The following is a 19,634-nucleotide window of genomic DNA, read 5'->3' on the forward strand; positions in this document are numbered from 1 at the left end:
AGGAAGGGGAAAAAAGAAGGAAAGAAAGAAATATATGAGCCAGAAAGAAAGAAAGAAAGAAAGACAGACAGACAGACGTTTAGTAGTATTTAGTATCTTTTATAGCAGTGATTTGGCTCCAAAGACTGAATGTGGTGATAGATTTATAGTTAAAAAGATGGAGTTGAATTGGTATTTTTTTTAATCGTTATCGGGATAAATGCCAGAAATGATGGTGATACATTTTTTACTCCATACCGCCCATCCCTACTGCATCACTAGTAATAACTGACGACTGTATTTTCTCCAGCTACGTCCTGGGCTCGGCCCGCCAGCTCCGGCCACCAGAGGGCGCCACAGAGCAGCCGGTGACGCTGGAGTACCGGGGCGTCGTGGAGCAGCAGGTCCTGGAGGTAAAGCCACCGCTGCAGCTTCTCTTTGTCTCCGGCTGTTGTTCCTGCAGCTGCAGGAATGTGACAGGTGAAATAACTCAGAGCGTTTCAACGCGTGACCTGATTCAGACCTGAAGCACAAGTGCAATCTTCATCCTTGAGATGTTTTCTCTGCTGCGTCAGAACCAGGAACAATAAGAGCTGAAGCGTGAGCCGCCGTGCCGCTCTGATCAGAGTTTTCTCCCTCCGGGGTTCAGGACCTGCACGTGTTCGGCGGCCCGAGGGAGACGGGTCGTCCTCCAGAACGATGACATCAGCTCTAGTTCCCGTTAGCAGACCCGCCGCCTCCCGTCAGACGTTACCTCATCCTCCTTCCCTGCTAACTTTCTCTGATTTTATCATAAAGTGGAGCTGAATCTTCTCTTTACTGGCATCCACAACTATTCATTCTTAGAGTGGTCTGGATAGATGATGGATAGAAAGATAAGACTTCTTTATCCCCTCGGCCTCAGAGAGGAAGCTACAAGTAAAGATATACTAGTAAAGTAAAAGTACAGAACACACCAATTAGAAAAATATAGATAAATAAAAACATTAGATTTTTGATTTGATTTGATTCAATCCAGCAGTGAAAGCCAGGAGTCCACTGAAAAAAGAGCAGAATTTTACAGCAATCAATAAAAAACATACAATTTTAAAAAGAACAATTACAAAGTTAAAAATATTTAATTTAAGGGCATTATTATTATTATTATTATTATTATTATTATTATTATTATTATTATTATTATTATATTTTTCTTTTATGTATTATGATTATTTTTCTTATATTTATTATGATTGTTTTATCATATTTATTATTTTTTATCATTGATTATTTTATTATATTTTTTATTATTATTAATAATAAATATAATAACAATAATAATAAATATAATAAAAGAAAAAAAATTATATTCCTGTTATATTTATTATGATTGTTTTATTATATTATTTTTTATTATATTATTGTTATGATTATATTATATTGATTATTTTAAGATTTTGGTTTTTTTATTATTATTAATAATAAATATAATAACAATAATAATAAATATAATAAAAGAAAAAAAATAATATTCCTGTTATAATATTATTATTATTATTATTATTATTATTATTATTATTATTATTATTATACCATAATATGTTGAACTGCTCTGTTTTATTCCATCTTCACCAGGAATAATAGCAGCAGTAGTTGATCTAAATCACCCTTTGTCTGGTAAAACTCCCAGAATGCCGCTGGGCGGCCAGCAGGGGGCGACGGCGAGCGTCTCGCACCGGGGACAATAGAACTGCAGAGAGCACGTGGAGGAATCTAGGAATCTGTGCTGGAGAAAACATGTTGTTTTAGAGTCTGCAGCTCCGGATTAATCTGACACCTTACTGTTTTCTTTGAGGTGTGAAATGTTTAGATCAGAAACTGGTTCTGCTGCTGTTTTAGAATGAAATGTTCAAGTTAAAGAATTTAACACGTGCATTTAAGGTGATGACGGCTGTAACTGAACACAGAGCAGGTTTTACTTCTGCAGCCTAAAGGTCATGCAATTATCTTTGAACTGTTCTGAACAAAGGAAATACTCCTCCGGTAAAAACAGGTCATTAATGTGACCCAGTTAATACGAGGTCATTGATATCACCTCATTAAAACCAGGTCGTTGATGTCAGGTGTAGGGCTGGGGATCGATTCAAATATCAAGATTCCATTCCGATTCTTAAGATTCAGAATCGATTATCACGATTCGATTCGATCCGATATTGATTTGGGTTAGTGTTAATAAAACTGTTTTTTGAGCTGTTGCATGAATGATATGACTGTAGTTCTGCAACATATTAATACTAGAATTATATTGAGATTCAACAGCAAGTATTGCAGCTAATGATGCTGTAAGGACCAATCAGCTCCCAGAATGCTGATAGAACTGAAACAGAAACATCGTGGGTCAGAATTACCAAACAGATCCAGGGAGGAAACAGAGACGATGAAATCGCTTTTATTTTTTCCCCATTTATGAGAATTTGGTTTTTAACATTTATGCAAATGTAACCCCAAGACAGTTTATAAAGCAAAGAAATATAGACAATGTATGCAATTATAACTGAAAACTTTAATGTTTTCATACATTTAAACATATTTAAAGGCAAAAAACATGGCACCAGTTATTCTCGTGTTCAACAAAATAGTACCAAAAGTTGTAATGTAATGATGAAAAAAAAAAAGTTTTTATTTTTTTATTTTTTTTAATTGATCTCTAGACATATAAATCGATTTTTAGGAATTAATATGAGAATCGATTTTTTCAACACAGGCCTAATCAGGTGGTTAATATCGGGTCGTTAATATCCTCTCATTAATACCAGGTCGTTAATATCATCTCATTAATACGAAGTCATTAATAACAGGTTATTAGTAACAGGTCGTTAATACCAGGTCGTTAAACCGTCATGTTGTTGTGATTCCAAGTTGATGTTAAGCAGAACAGTTTTCCATCAAAGACACATCTGGGACAGAGTCCAAGGTCAACACTTAAGATGTAAAAGGTTTCATAACAACAGGCTTTTATATTTAGTTTCAGTTTTTACTTCAATAATTATGTTTTAATTCAAGTTTCTGAGGTTCTGTTCGTAGAATTGTTGAGTTAGTGAACCGTTTACACCAGTAGTGGACCGTTTACACCAGTAGTGGACCGTTAGTGAACCGTTTACACCAGTAGTTGACCGTTTACACCAGTAGTGGACCGTTTACACCAGTAGTGGGCCGTTTACACCAGTAGTGGACCGTTAGTGAACCGTTTACACCAGTAGTTGACGGTTTCCACCAGTAGAGAACCGTTTCCACCAGTAAAGAACCGTTTACACCAGTAGTGGACCGTTAGTGAACCGTTTACACCAGTAGTTGACCGTTTACACCAGTAGTGGACCGTTTACACCAGTAGTGGGCCGTTTACACCAGTAGTGGACCGTTAGTGAACCGTTTACACCAGTAGTTGACGGTTTCCACCAGTAGAGAACCGTTTCCACCAGTAAAGAACCGTTTACACCAGTAGTGGACGGTTTCCACCAGTAGAGAACCGTTTACACCAGTAGTGGACCGTTTACACCAGTAGTGGGACGTTTACACCAGTAGTGGACCGTTTACACCAGTAGTGAACCGTTTACACTGTTAGTGAACCGTTTACACCAGTAGTGGGACGTTTACACCAGTAGTGGACCGTTTACACCAGTAGTGGACCGTTTACACTGTTAGTGAACCGTTTACACCAGTAGTGGGACGTTTACACCAGTAGTGGACCGTTAGTGAACCGTTTACACCAGTAGTGAACCGTTTACTGTGCTGGAGGGAAAACATTTTTTTAGAGTCTGCAGCTCCGGATGAATCTGGCATCTCGCTGTTCTTTGAGTGGCAAAATGTGAGAAATGTTTAGATCAGAAACTGGTTCTGCTGCCGTTGGAGACGGAAGTTTCAGAATGAAATGTTCAAGTTAAAGAATTTAACACGTGTCTTTAAGGTGATGACGGCTGTAACTGAACACGGAGCACGTTTTACGTCTGCAGCCTGCAGTCATGCAATTATCTTTAAGCTGTTCTGAACAATGCAAATACTCCTTTGTTAAAAACCGGTCATTAATATGACCTCGTTTATACCAGGAGCATTTCCTGGACCGTTTCCACCAGTAGTGAACCGTTCGCACCAGTAGTGGACCGTTTACACCAGTAGTGAACCGTTTACACCAGTAGTGGACCGTTTACACCAGTAGTTGAAAGTTAGTGAACCCTTTACACAAGTAGTGGACCGTTAGTGAACCGACTCCACCAGTAGTGAACCGTTTACACCGTTAGTGAACCGTTTACACTAGTAGTGGACCGTTTACACCGTTAGTGAACCGTTTCCACCAGTAGTGAACCGTTTCCACCAGTAGTGGACCGTTTACACCAGTAGTGGAGCGTTTACACCAGTAGTGGAGCGTTTACACCAGTAGTGGAGCGTTTACACCAGTAGTGGAGCGTTTACACCAGTAGTGGACCGTTTACACCGGTAGTGGACCGTTTACACCGGTAGTGGACCGTTTACACCAGTAGTGAACCGTTTACACCAGTAGTGAACCGTTTACACCAGTAGTGAACCGTTTACACCAGTAGTGGAGCATTTACACCAGTAGTGGAGCGTTTATACCAGTAGTGGACGGTTTGCACCAGTAGTGAGCCGTTTACACCAGTAGTGAGCCGTTTACACCAGTAGTGAACCGTTTACACCAGTAGTGAACCGTTTACACCAGTAGTGGACCGTTTACACCAGTAGTGGACCGTTTCCACCAGTAGTGGACCGTTTACACCAGTAGTGAACCGTTTACACCGGTAGTGAACCGTTTACACCAGTAGTGAACCGTTTCCACCAGTAGTGGACCGTTTACACCGGTAGTGAACCGTTTCCACCAGTAGTGGACCGTTTACACCAGTAGTGGACCGTTTACACCAGTAGTGGACCGTTAGTGAACCGTTTACACCAGTAGTTGACGGTTTACACCAGTAGTGAACCGTTTACACCGGTAGTGAACCGTTTACACCGGTAGTGGACTGTTTACACCAGTAGTGAACCGTTTACACCAGTAGTGAACCGTTTACACCAGTAGTGGACCGTTTACATCAGTAGTGGAGCGTTTACACCAGTAGTGAACCGTTTACACCAGTAGTGGACCGTTTACACCAGTAGTGGACCGTTTACACCAGTAGTGAACCGTTTACACTGTTAGTGAACCGTTTACACCAGTAGTGGGACGTTTACACCAGTAGTGGACCGTTTACACCAGTAGTGAACCGTTTACACCGTTAGTGAACCGTTTACACCAGTAGTGGACCGTTTGCACCAGTAGTGAACCGTTTACACCAGTAGTGGACCGTTTACACCAGTAGAGAACCGTTTACACCAGTAGTGGACCGTTTACACCAGTAGTGAAGCGTTTACACCGGTAGTGGACCGTTTCCACAGGTAGTGAACCGTTTACTGTGCTGGAGGGAAAACATTTTTTTAGAGTCTGCAGCTCCGGATGAAGCTGTTCTTTGAGCGGCGAAATGTGAGAAATGTTTAGATCAGAAACTGGTTCTGCTGCCGTTGGAGACGGAAGTTTCAGAATTAAATGTTCAAGTAAAAGAATTTAACACGTGTCTTTAAGGTGATGACGGCTGTAACTGAACACGGAGCACGTTTTACGTCTGCAGCCTGCAGTCATGCAATTATCTTTAAGCTGTTCTGAACAATGCAAATACTCCTCTGTTAAAAACCGGTCATTAATATGACCTCGTTTATACCAGGAGCATTTCCTGGACCGTTTCCACCAGTAGTGAACCGTTCGCACCAGTAGTGGACCGTTTACACCGTTAGTGAACCGTTTACACCAGTAGTGGACCGTTTACACCAGTAGTGGACCGTTTACACCAGTAGTGGACCGTTTACACCAGTAGAGAACCGTTTACACCAGTAGTGGACCGTTTACAACGGTAGTGAACCGTTTACAACGGTAGTGAACCGTTTACACCGGTGGTGGACTGTTTACACCAGTAGTTAACCGTTTACACCGGTAGTGAACCGTTTACACCAGTAGTGGACCGTTTACACCAGTAGTGAACCGTTTACACCAGTAGTGAACCGTTTACACCAGTACTGCACCGTTTACACCAGTAGTGAACCGTTTACACCAGTAGTGGACCGTTAGTGGACCGTTTACACCAGTAGTGGACCGTTTGCACCAGTAGTGAACCGTTTACACCAGTAGTGAACCGTTTACACTGTTAGTGAACCGTTTACACCAGTAGTGAACCGTTCACACCAGTAGTGGACCGTTAGTGGACCGTTTACCCCAGTAGTGAACCGTTTACTGTGCTGGAGGGAAAACATTCTTTTAGAGTCTGCAGCTCCGGATGAATCTGGCATCTCGCTGTTCTTTGAGTGGCAAAATGTGAGAAATGTTTAGATCAGAAACTGGTTCTGCTGCCGTTGGAGACGGAAGTTTCAGAATGAAATGTTCAAGTTAAAGAATTTAACACGTGTCTTTAAGGTGATGACGGCTGTAACTGAACACGGAGCACGTTTTACGTCTGCAGCCTAAAGGTCATGCAATTATCTTTAAGCTGTTCTGAACAAAGCAAATACTCCTCCGTTAAAAACAGGTCATTAATATGACCTCGTTTATACCAGGAGCATTTCCTGGACTGTTTCCACCAGTAGTGAACCGTTTCCACCAGTAGTGAACCGTTTCCACCAGTAGTGAACCGTTTGCACCAGTAGTGGACCGTTTGCACCAGTAGTGGACCGTTTGCACCAGTAGTGGACCGTTTGCACCAGTAGTGGACCGTTTACACCAGTAGTGAACCGTTTACACCAGTAGTTGACAGTTAGTGGACCGTTTACACTAGTAGTGGACCGTTTACACCGTTAGTGAACCGTTTACACCAGTAATGGACCGTTTACACCAGTAGTGGGCGGTTTCCACCAGTAGTGAACCGTTTACACCAGTAGTGAACCGTTTGCACCAGTAGTGGACCGTTTGCACCAGTAGTGGAGCGTTTACACCAGTAGTGAACCGTTTACACCAGTAGTTGACAGTTAGTGGACCGTTTACACCGTTAGTGAACCGTTTACACCAGTAATGGACCGTTTACACCAGTAGTGGGCGGTTTCCACCAGTAGTGAACCATTCACACCAGTAGTGGACCGTTTACACCGGTAGTGAACCGTTTACACCGGTAGTGAACCGTTTACACCGGTAGTGAACCGTTTACACCGGTAGTGGACCGTTTACACCGGTAGTGGACCGTTTACACCGGTAGTGGACCGTTTACACCGGTAGTGGACCGTTTGCACCGGTACTGGACCGTTTGCACCGGTAGTGGACCGTTTACACCAGTAGTGAACTTTTTACACCGGTAGTGAACCGTTTACACCGGTAGTGGACCGTTTACACCAGTACTGGACCGTTTACACCAGTAGTGAACTTTTTACACCAGTAGTGAACCGTTTACACCAGTAGTTGACAGTTAGTGGACCGTTTACACCGTTAGTGAACCGTTTACACCAGTAGTGGACCGTTTCCACCAGTATTGGACCGTTTCCACCAGTAGTGAACAATTTACACCAGTAGTGGACCGTTTGCACCAGTAGTGGACCGTTTGCACCAGTAGTGGACCGTTTGCACCAGTAGTGGACCGTTTGCACCAGTAGTGGACCGTTTGCACCAGTAGTGGACCGTTTACACCAGTAGTGGACCGTTTACACCAGTACTGGACCGTTTACACCAGTAGTGAACCGTTTACCCCAGAAGTGGACCGTTTAGACCAGTAGTGGACCGTTTAGACCAGTAGTGGACCGATTACACCAGTAGTGAACCGTTTACACCAGTAGTGAACCGTTTACACCAGTAGTGAAGCGTTTACACCAGTAGTGAAGCGTTTACACCAGTAGTGGACCGTTTACACCAGTAGTGGACCGTTTACACCAGTAGTGGGCGGTTTCCACCAGTAGTGAACCGTTTAGACCAGTACTGGACGGTTTACACCAGTAGTGGACCGTTAGTGGACCGTTTACCCCAGTAGTGAACCGTTTACTGTGCTGGAGGGAAAACATTTTTTTAGAGTCTGCAGCTCCGGATGAATCTGGCATCTCGCTGTTCTTTGAGCGGCGAGATGTGAGAAATGTTTAGATCAGAAACTGGTTCTGCTGCCGTTGGAGACGGAAGTTTTAGAATGAAATGTTCAAGTTAAAGAATTTAACATGTGTCTTTAAGGTGATGACGGCTGTAACTGAACACGGAGCACGTTTTACATCTGTAGCCTAAAGGTCATGCAATTATCTTTGAACTGTTCTGAACAAATCAAATACTCCTCCGTTAAAAACAGTTAATTAATATGACCTCGTTTATACCAGGAGCATTTCCTGGACTGTTTCCACCAGTACTGGACCGTTTCCACCAGTAGTGAACCGTTTGCACCAGTAGTGGACCGTTTGCACCAGTAGTGGACCGTTTGCACCAGTAGTGGACCGTTTGCACCAGTAGTGGACCGTTTGCACCAGTAGTGGACCGTTTACACCAGTAGTGGACCGTTTACACCAGTAGTGGACCGTTTGCACCGGTAGTGGACCGTTTCCACCGGTAGTGGACCGTTTCCACCGGTAGTGGACCGTTTCCACCGGTAGTGAACAGTTTCCACCGGTAGTGAACAGTTTCCACCGGTAGTGAACAGTTTCCACCAGTAGTGCACCGTTTACACCAGTAGTGGATCATTTAGACCAGTAGTGCACCGTTTACACCAGTAGTGGATCGTTTAGACCAGTAGTGGACCGTTTACACCAGTAGTGAACAGTTTCAATTCAATTTTATTTATATAGCGTCTATTACAACAGAAGTTGTCTCTAAGATATTTCCAGAGACTCAGAAAAATCACCCCCGAGCAATTTTTACATAAACATAACATAAACAGTGGCAGATAAAACAGGTCGTTAAACCGTCACACATCTGGGACCGAGTCCAAGTTCAATATTTACGATGTTATACGATGATATCTACTTTCAGTTTTAAATCCAATAATTATGTTTTAATTAAAGTTTTTGAGGTTCTGTTTGTAGGATTGTTGGTTTAGTGGACCGTTTACACGAGTAGTGAACCGTTTACACTGGTAGTGAACCGTTTACACCAGAAGTTGAAAGTTAGTGGACCGTTTACACCAGTAGTGAACCGTTTACACCAGTAGTGAACCGTTAGTTAACCGTTTACACCAGTAGTGAACCGTTAGTTAACCGTTTACACCAGTAGTTGAAAGTTAGTGGACTGTTTACACCAGTAGTGGACCGTTTCCACCAGTAGTGAACCGTTAGTTAACCGCTTCCACCAGTAGTTGAAAGCTAGTGGACCGTTTCCACCGTTAGTGACCCATTTCCACCAGTAGTTGATCGTTTACACCAGTAATGGACCGTTTACACCAGTAGTGGACCGTTTAGACCAGTACTGGACGGTTTACACCAGTAGTGAACCGTTCACACCAGTAGTGGACCGTTAGTGGACCGTTTACCCCAGTAGTGAACCGTTTACTGTGCTGGAGGGAAAACATTTTTTTAGAGTCTGCAGCTCCGGATTAATCTGGCATCTCGCTGTTCTTTGAGCGGCGAAATGTGAGAAATGTTTAGATCAGAAACTGGTTCTGCTGCCGTTGGAGACGGAAGCTTCAGAATGAAATGTTCAAGTTAAAGAATTTAACATGTGTCTTTAAGGTGATGACGGCTGTAACTGAACACGGAGCACGTTTTACGTCTGCAGCCTAAAGGTCATGCAATTATCTTTGAACTGTTCTGAACAAAGCAAATACTCCTCCGTTAGAGAACAGGTCATTAATATGACCTCGTTTATACCAGGAGCATTTCCTGGACCGTTTCCACCAGTAGTGAACCGTTTCCACCAGTAGTGAACCGTTTCCACCAGTAGTGAACCGTTTCCACCAGTAGTGGACCGTTTACACCAGTAGTGGGACGTTTACACCAGTAGTGAACCGTTTACACCGGTAGTGGACCGTTTACACCAGTAGTGAACCGTTTACACCGGTAGTGGGACGTTTACACCAGTAGTGAACCGTTTACACCGGTAGTGGACCGTTTACACCAGTGGTGGACCGTTTACACCAGTAGTTGAAAGTTAGTGAACCCTTTACACCAGTAGTGGACCGTTTACACTGGTAGTGAACCCTTTACACCAATAGTGGACCGTTTGCACCAGTAGTGGACCGTTTACACCAGTAGTTGAAAGTTAGTGAACCCTTTACACCAGTAGTGAACCGTTTACACCAGTAGTGGACCGTTTACACCAGTAGTGGACGGTTTACACCAGTAGTGGACCGTTTACACCAGTAGTGGACGGTTTACACCAGTAGTGGACCGTTTACACCAGTAGTGGACCCTTTACACCAGTAGTGAACCGTTTACACCAGTAGTGGACCCTTTACACCAGTAGTGGACCCTTTACACCAGTAGTGGACCCTTTACACCAGTAGTGGACCCTTTACACCAGTAAGTGGCAAAATGTGAGAAATGTTTAGATCAGAAACTGGTTCTGCTGCCGTTGGAGACGGAAGTTTCAGAATGAAATGTTCAAGTTAAAGAATTTAACACGTGTCTTTAAGGTGATGACGGCTGTAACTGAACACGGAGCACGTTTTACGTCTGCAGCCTGCAGTCATGCAATTATCTTTAAGCTGTTCTGAACAAAGCAAATACTCCTCTGTTAAAAACCGGTCATTAATATGACCTCGTTTATACCAGGAGCATTTCCTGGACCGTTTCCACCAGTAATGAACCGGTCGCACCAGTAGTGGACCGTTCGCACCAGTAGTGGACCGTTCGCACCAGTAGTGGACCGTTTACACCAGTAGTGGACCGTTTACACCAGTAGTGAACCGTTTCCACCAGTAGTGAACCGTTCGCACCAGTAGTGGACCGTTTACACCAGTAGTGGACCGTTTACACCAGTAGTGGACCGTTTACACCAGTAGTGAACCGTTTACACCAGTAGTGAACCGTTTACACCAGTAGTGAACCGTTTACACCAGTACTGCACCGTTTACACCAGTAGTGAACCGTTTACACCAGTAGTGGACCGTTAGTGGACCGTTTGCACCAGTAGTGAACCGTTTACACCAGTAGTGGACCGTTTACACCAGTAGTGGGCCGTTTACACCAGTAGTGAACCGTTTCCACCAGTAGTGGACCGTTTACACCAGTAGTGAACCGTTTACACCAGTAGTGGACCGTTTACACCAGTAGTGAACCGTTTACACTGTTAGTGAACCGTTTACACCAGTAGTGGGACGTTTACACCAGTACTGCACCGTTTACACCAGTACTGCACCGTTTACACCAGTAGTGAACCGTTTACACCAGTAGTGAACCGTTTACACCAGTAGTGGACCGTTAGTGGACCGTTTACACCAGTAGTGGACCGTTTGCACCAGTAGTGGACCGTTTACACCAGTAGTGGGCCGTTTCCACCAGTAGTGGACCGTTTACACCAGTAGTGAACCGTTTACACCAGTATTGAACCGTTTACACTGTTAGTGAACCGTTTACACCAGTAGTGGGACGTTTACACCAGTAGTGGACCGTTAGTGAACCGTTTACACCAGTAGTGAACCGTTTACTGTGCTGGAGGGAAAACATTTTTTTAGAGTCTGCAGCTCCGGATGAATCTGGCATCTCGCTGTTCTTTGAGTGGCAAAATGTGAGAAATGTTTAGATCAGAAACTGGTTCTGCTGCCGTTGGAGACGGAAGTTTCAGAATGAAATGTTCAAGTTAAAGAATTTAACACGTGTCTTTAAGGTGATGACGGCTGTAACTGAACACGGAGCACGTTTTACGTCTGCAGCCTGCAGTCATGCAATTATCTTTAAGCTGTTCTGAACAATGCAAATACTCCTTTGTTAAAAACCGGTCATTAATATGACCTCGTTTATACCAGGAGCATTTCCTGGACCGTTTCCACCAGTAGTGAACCGTTTACACTAGTAGTGGACCGTTCGCACCAGTAGTGGACCGTTCGCACCAGTAGTGGACCGTTTTCACCGTTAGTGAACCGTTTCCACCAGTAGTGAACCGTTTACACCGTTAGTGAACCGTTTACACTAGTAGTGGACCATTTACACCAGTAGTGGAGCGTTTACACCAGTAGTGGACCGTTTACACCGGTAGTGAACCGTTCACACCAGTAGTGGACCGTTAGTGGACCGTTTACCCCAGTAGTGAACCGTTTACTGTGCTGGAGGGAAAACATTTTTTTAGAGTCTGCAGCTCCGGATGAATCTGGCATCTCGCTGTTCTTTGAGCGGCGAGATGTGAGAAATGTTTAGATCAGAAACTGGTTCTGCTGCCGTTGGAGACGGAAGTTTCAGAATGAAATGTTCAAGTTAAAGAATTGAACACGTGTCTTTAAGGTGATGACGGCTGTAACTGAACACGGAGCACGTTTTACGTCTGCAGCTTAAAGGTCCTGCCATTATCTTTGAACTGTTCTGAACAAAGCAAATACTCCTCCGTTAAAAACAGGTCATTAATATGACCCAGTTAATACGAGGTCATTGATATCACCTCGTTAATACCAGGACCGTTTCCAGGACCGTTTACACCAGTAGTGAACCCTTTACACTGGTAGTGGACGGTTTCCACCGTTAGTGGACCGTTTGCACCAGTAGTGAACCGTTTACACCAATAGTGAACCGTTTACACCAGTAGTGGACCGTTTACACCGTTAGTGAACCGTTTACACCAGTAGTGGACGGTTTCCACCAGTAGTGGACCGTTTACACCGTTAGTGAACCGTTTACACCAGTAGTGGACCGTTTACACCGTTAGTGAACCGTTTACACCGTTAGTGGACAGTTTCCACCAGTAGTGGACCGTTTCCACCAGTAGTGGACCGTTTACACCAGTAGTGGACGGTTTCCACCAGTAGTGGACGGTTTCCACCGGTAGTGGACCGTTTCCACCGGTAGTGGACCGTTTACACCGGTAGTGGACCGTTTACACCGGTAGTGGACCGTTTACACCGGTAGTGGACCGTTTACACCAGTAGTTGACAGTTAGTGTAGTGGACCGTTTACAACAGTAGTGGACCGTTTACAACGGTAGTGGACCGTTTACACCAGTAGTGAACCGTTTCCACCAGTAGTGAACGGTTTCCACCAGTAGTGGACCGTTTCCACCAGTAGTGGACCGTTTCCACCAGTAGTGGACCGTTTCCACCAGTAGTGGACCGTTTCCACCAGTAGTGGACCGTTTCCACCAGTAGAGGACCGTTTCCACCAGTAGAGGACCGTTTCCACCAGTAGAGGACCGTTTCCACCAGTAGTGGACCGTTTCCACCAGTAGTGAACGGTTTCCACCAGTAGAGGACGGTTTACACCAGTAGTGAACTGTTTACACCAGTAGTTGACCGTTTCCACCAGTAGTGAACCGTTTACACCAGTAGTGGACAGTTTCCACCGGTAGTGAACAGTTTCCACCAGTAGTGGACCGTTTACACCAGTAGTGGATCGTTTAGACCAGTAGTGGACCGTTTCAATTCAATTTCTTTTTATATAGCGTCTATTACAACAGAAGTTGTCTCTAAGATATATCCAGAGACTCAGAAAATCACCCCCGAGCAATTATTACGTAAACATATCATAAACAGTGGCAGATAAAACAGGTCGTTAAACCGTCACACATCTGGGACCGAGTCCAAATTCAATATTTACGATTAGGTTACATCCATCAAAGTTTTCCATCAAAGACACATCTGGAACCGAGTCCAAGTTCAATACCTAAGATGTAAAAGGTTACATAACAACAGGCTTTTATATCTAGTTTCAGTTTTAACTTCAATAATTATGTTGTAATTAAGGTTTTTGAGGTTCTGTGTGTGGAATTGTTGAGTTAGTGGATAGTTTCCACCAGTAGTGAACCGTTTGCACCAGTAGTGGACCGTTTAGACCGGTAGTGAACCGCTTTCACCAGTAGTTGAAAGTTAGTGAACCGTTTACACCAGTAGTGGACCGTTTGCCCCAGTAGTGGACCGTTTACACCAGTAGAGGACCGTTTACACCAGTAGTGGACCGTTTACACCAGTAGTGGACCGTTTACACCAGTGGTGGACCTTTTCCACCAGTAGAGGACCGTTTCCACCAGTAGAGGACCGTTTCCACCAGTAGTGAACCGTTTCCACCAGTGGTGGACCGTTTCCACCAGTAGTGGACCGTTTACACCAGTTGTGAACCGTTTCCACCAGTGGTGGACCGTTTCCACCAGTAGTGGACCGTTTACACCAGTTGTGAACCGTTTCCACCAGTAGTGGACCGTTTCCACCAGTAGTGAACCGTTTCCACCAGTGGTGGACCGTTTCCACCAGTAGTGGACCGTTTACACCAGTTGTGAACCGTTTACACCAGTAATTGAAAGTTAGTGAACCCTTTACACCAGTAGTGGACCGTTTACACCAGTAGTGGACCGTTTACACCAGTAGTGGACCGTTTACACCAGTAGATGAAAGTTAGTGAACCGTTTACACCAGTAGTGGACCGTTTACACCAGTAGTGGACCGTTTACACCAGTAGTGGACCGTTAGTGGACCGTTTACACTAGTAGTGGACCGTTTACACCAGTAGTGGACCGTTTACACCAGTAGTGAACCGTTTCCACCAGTAGTGGACGTTTACACCGTTAGTGGACGGTTTACACCAGTAGTTGAAAGTTAGTGAACCGTTTCCACCAGTAGTGGAGCGTTTACACCAGTAGTGGACCGTTAGTGAACCGTTTACACCAGTAGTGGAGCGTTTACACCAGTAGTGAACCGTTTACACCAGTATTGGACCGTTTACACCAGTAGTGGACCGTTTACACCAGTAGTGGACCGTTTACACCAGTAGTGGACCGTTTACATCAGTAGTGAACCGTTTGCACCAGTAGTGGAGCGTTTACACCAGTAGTGGACCGTTTGCACCAGTAGTGGAGCGTTTACACCAGTAGTGGAGCGTTTACACCAGTAGTGAACCGTTTACACCAGTAGTGGACCGTTTACACCAGTAGTGGACCGTTTACACCAGTAGTGGACCGTTTACACCAGTAGTGGACCGTTTACACCAGTAGTGGAGCGTTTACACCAGTAGTGAACCGTTTACACCAGTAGTGGACCGTTTACACCAGTAGTGAACCGTTTACACCAGTATTGGACCGTTTACACCAGTAGTGGACCGTTTACACCAGTAGTGGACCGTTTCCACCAGTAGTGGACCGTTTACACCAGTAGTGGACCGTTTACACCAGTAGTGGACCGTTTACACCAGTAGTGAACCGTTTACATCAGTAGTGAACCGTTTCACCAGTAGTGAAACGTTTACACCAGTAGTGGACCGTTTGCACCAGTAGTGAACCGTTTACATCAGTAGTGAACCGTTTCACCAGTAGTGAAACGTTTACACCAGTAGTGGACCGTTTACACCAGTAGTGGACCGTTTGCACCAGTAGTGGAGCGTTTACACCAGTAGTGGACCGTTTACACCAGTAGTGAACCGTTTACACCAGTAGTGGAGCGTTTACATGGGTGAACTGGTTCTGAAAGTGGTGGATAAATGAACAGAGATATAATCTGAGGGGTTTTATCAGTAAAAGGAAGTGGAACATTCAGAGTAACGTAAGGAGACGGTAGAGTCCTGGCCCCCCCCCACCCCTCCGGCTGCTGGAGTTAATGTATTCTGTTAATGTATTCTGTCTGTCTGCCTCCAGTAGACTCTTGTTTGGGTTCTTCATCTTCCCCACTCAGACCTTCCCTTCACCCCCCCTCTTCCCTTCACTCTCCCCACCCTTCACCCTCACTGGTTCCTTCTCCAATTAACTCCCTCCTCCTCCTCCTCCTCTTCCTCCTCTCCTTCCTGCTGTGTGCTTAATTTCCCACCTGTCCGTTTCTCCTCGGCTGCTTCTACTGCTGTTCACTTTCAGATCACCAACTTCTCCCTCCCTCCCCCCTTCATGACCCCCCGACCTTCTTTAGTTTAGTTTGGTTTATTTCGGTCATGACAACACAAAAAAAAAATAAGAATAAGGCAAACATCAAAATAGCTTTTATAAAATAAAAATGACAACAAGGAAACGAATACACTGTTCAAAGAAAACATTACAAAAAAGTTTCCAATATACAAATAACATCCAAACCGAAAAAGGTGTAGCTGAAGCAAAGCTTGTCCATTGCCCTCAAAACTAAAGGATTATTTAAAGTAATGAAATAAAAGCAAGAAGTAGTAGACTAGGAATCAGTGATATTTTACCGTTCACGATAAACCGTCAAAAAAATTCCCCACAGTAAGAATTTGTATCTCACGGTAAAAATTATACATTCCTGTTGATGATGTTTTTGTGTAAAACTGATTGAAGGAAGGAAGGAAGGGAGGGAGGGAGCAAGGAAGAAAGAAAGAAAGAAAGAAAGAAAGAAAGAAAGAAAGAAAGAAAGAAAGAAAGAAAGAAAGAAAGAAAGAAAGAAAGAAAGAAAGAAAGAAAGAAAGAAAGAAAGAAAGAAAGAAAGAAAGAAAGAAAGAAAGAAAGAAAGAAAGAAAGAAAGAAAGAAAGAAGGATAAATTCCCGTTGATGAGGTTTTTGTGTAACAAACATGGCGGATCTGAGAGAGAGATAGATTTTTAGTTAAAAAGATGGAGTTGAATTGTTTTTTTTTTTTTTTATCGTAATTTTTATCGTTATCAGGATAAATGCCAGAAATTATCGTGATACATTTTTTTAGTCCATACCGCCCATCCCTAGTAGGAGATAAAACTGCCAGTAAAACAAATTGCCTCCATGGGGATAACAAAGATTCCTCGAGAAATAAGAAAAAAAGGTGCAGTCTACATGTTTCCTTCATGCTTGAATAATCAAATCAAATCACCAATTAAAGCTGCAGCAGTGATGAACGGTCCTCCACCTTTGTGCAGGTTCAGGCTGCAGTGGAAGCTTGTATGACTTGATGTAGATTCTTCAGACCTGGACATTTAGAGGATGAAACCACCCACGAGTAATGGAGGATGGAGACGCACATTTTGATGTATAACACACCTGGGTGCACGTTACGGTTCGGGCCGCATTAACTGCTGAAGAAATGGCATAAATTGCGCCAAAATTACACGATTAATTCAAAATCGCCGACTTCCTGTTTGGTTTCGGCCATGGCGCCAAGAGACTTTTCTTTAAAGGAAAAGTTTTGTTTTTTACAACCTGGACCTTATTTCTGGCATTTTTTATGGTTGTATACTCACCCAGAGGTGTTTGGTGTCATTTGGAGTCCTTCGGAAGATATTAGGAGTTTTTTGCGAGCCTCTTCTCCATATAACGGTAGTCAACGGGGCACAGCGGGACACAGACGATGCAGCGTCTAAATAACACATGATTGCCGCGAAACTCTTCATTTCTTTTGCCCACTCTTGCTACATCTTAGTCCCCAGGTTTTTATTCAGTTAAACACATAATAACTCACCAACAACAAAGAAATCAGTTTGTAAACAAGACCTCTGACCTGCATGACGCCATCTCTGTGCGCGCATCCCAGACACAGCTCTATGTACGGATGTTCGCTACTGATAGTTATTTGAAACATGTCTGAATATTTGTCAAATTCTGAGGTTGTGGACGACGACTTTGAATATGATGGACGTCCTTACCGTTTTGAGCCAGAGTATACGTTAGCAAAGTCTAGCTGTACCTGTCCGGGATGCGCGCACAGAGATGACATTATAAGGAGAAGCGGCTCGCACAAAACTCCTAATATCTTCCGAAGGACTCCAAATGACACCAAAGTTTTCTGGGTGAGTATACGACCATAAAAAATGCCAGAAATAAGGTCCAGGTTGTAAAAAACTAAACTTTCCCTTTAAGTTGTGCCATGATACAGGTGTGTACCGATTTCCGTGCATGTACGTCAAACCGTATTGTGGGGCTTGAGGCGCAAAGTTTTCTAGGGGGCGCTGTTGAGCCGTTAGGCCACGCCCATTAATGCAAACCATTAGATATCACATTTTTCTCCAGGCCTGGATTGGTGCAAAATTTGGTGACTTTTGGGGCACGTTTAGGGGAAAAAAGGCCCCTATTTCGTCAGAAAAATAAAAAAAACTAAGGAAAAAGATTCCTACAGATACAATAGGGCCTTCACCGTCAGTGCTCGGGCCCTAATGAAATGTCTACCCAAATGTCTCCAGATGAAGATGCTGGTGTTGACCATGTCCCAGCGGCTGGAGGAGATCGAGGCCGGACTCCGGGAGGACGGAGGCGAAGAGTGACGGTGGTTTAGACGGATTTACGGCCCCGTCTCCGACCTTCATCTCACCTTCCTCATCCTCCTCCAGCAGCAGCAGCACATCCTGTACCGAGCTCAACCTCACGCCTCACGCCCAGCCGCCTCCTCCCTCCTCTACCGCCGCGGAGACAAAGACGGCTGCAGTGGTGATCAATCACGCTGTCAGCTGCTCCCGCCCCCCGACCCCCGCCAGCCACGAGGAGAATGTTGATCTGTGAAGGATTTCATCAGCTCGCTGCAGACTCAGCACCGCGGCATCGATCCCCCCACGCCCCGTTTAATCATATTAAACACACCGTTTGTTGACATGTATTGTTGTCGTCAACGTGTTCACTGCAAAAACTCCAAATCTTAACAAGAATATTTGTCCTATTTCTAGTTAAAATGTCTCATTTTTAGTCAAAAACAAATCTCATTACACTTAAAACAAGACTCATCACTGGGAAAAAACAACAATTTTCACCTGTTTCAAGTAGATTTTCACTTAAAATAAGTAGAAAAATCTGCCAGTGGAACAGGATTTTTTTTGCTTGTAATGAGAAGATAAATCTTGTTCCACTGGCAGATTTTTGTACTTATTTCTAGTGAAAATTTACTTGAAAGAGGTGAAAATGATCAAATAAGTTATTTTTCTGGTAATGAGTCTTGTTTTAAGTGGAATGAGATTTTTTTTTACTACAAATGAGACATTTTAACTAGAAATAAGACACATATTCCTGGTAAGATTTAGAGTTTTTGCAGTGCGGGGCCTCGTTTAATCATATTAAACACATCTTGACAAAATCTTAACAAGAATACTTGTCCTATTTCTAGTTAAAATGTCTAATTTTTAGTCCAAAAAAAATCTCATTACACTTAAAACAAGACTCATCACTGGGAAAAAAAAACTACAATTTTCATCTGTTTAAAGTAGATTTTCACTTGAAATAAGTAGAAAAATCTGCCAGTGGAACAGGATTTTTTTTTAAAGTTATTTTCTGGTAATGACTCTTGTTTTAAGTGTAATGAGATTTTTTTTTTACTACAAATGAGACATTTTAACTAGAAATAAGACAAATATTCCTGGTAAGATTTAGAGTTTTTGCAGTGCGGGACCTCGTTTAATCATATTAAACACACCTTTTGTTGACATATGTATTGTTGTCGTCACCATGTTCCTCAAAGCTTTTGTTTTTGTTAATAAAAAGTGATTAAACGTCTCCAGGATTTTCTGTGTTTTTTTTTAAATAATTCCGATTAAACCAAACGTTGAACTCTTGAGGATAATCTTTTTAAAGGTGGCGGATCAGCGGTTTGTTGTGATTAGAGCATCTCTGGGGTTAAACGGCTGCTTTCTTTCTTTCTTCAGGTCCGGGGGTTGATTTGATTTGATTTATTTTA

General features: G+C 43.5%; 1 protein-coding gene across 1 annotated transcript in view; it reads left to right on the forward strand.

Annotated features, from left to right (window-relative positions):
• mis18a (MIS18 kinetochore protein A) overlaps positions 1-18,677 on the forward strand; it is a 29,570-nt gene extending 10,893 nt beyond the window's left edge. The window contains exons 4-5 of the mRNA XM_061740643.1: positions 290-392; positions 18,157-18,677. Of these exons, the coding sequence (XP_061596627.1) occupies positions 290-392; positions 18,157-18,237 (184 nt within the window). The 3' untranslated portion in view covers positions 18,238-18,677. The remainder of the gene's footprint in view (positions 1-289; positions 393-18,156) is intronic.
• Positions 18,678-19,634: the final 957 nt, after the last annotated feature.

This window comes from Cololabis saira, chromosome 14 (assembly GCF_033807715.1).
Source record: "Cololabis saira isolate AMF1-May2022 chromosome 14, fColSai1.1, whole genome shotgun sequence".
Lineage (NCBI taxonomy): Eukaryota > Metazoa > Chordata > Actinopteri > Beloniformes > Belonidae > Cololabis > Cololabis saira.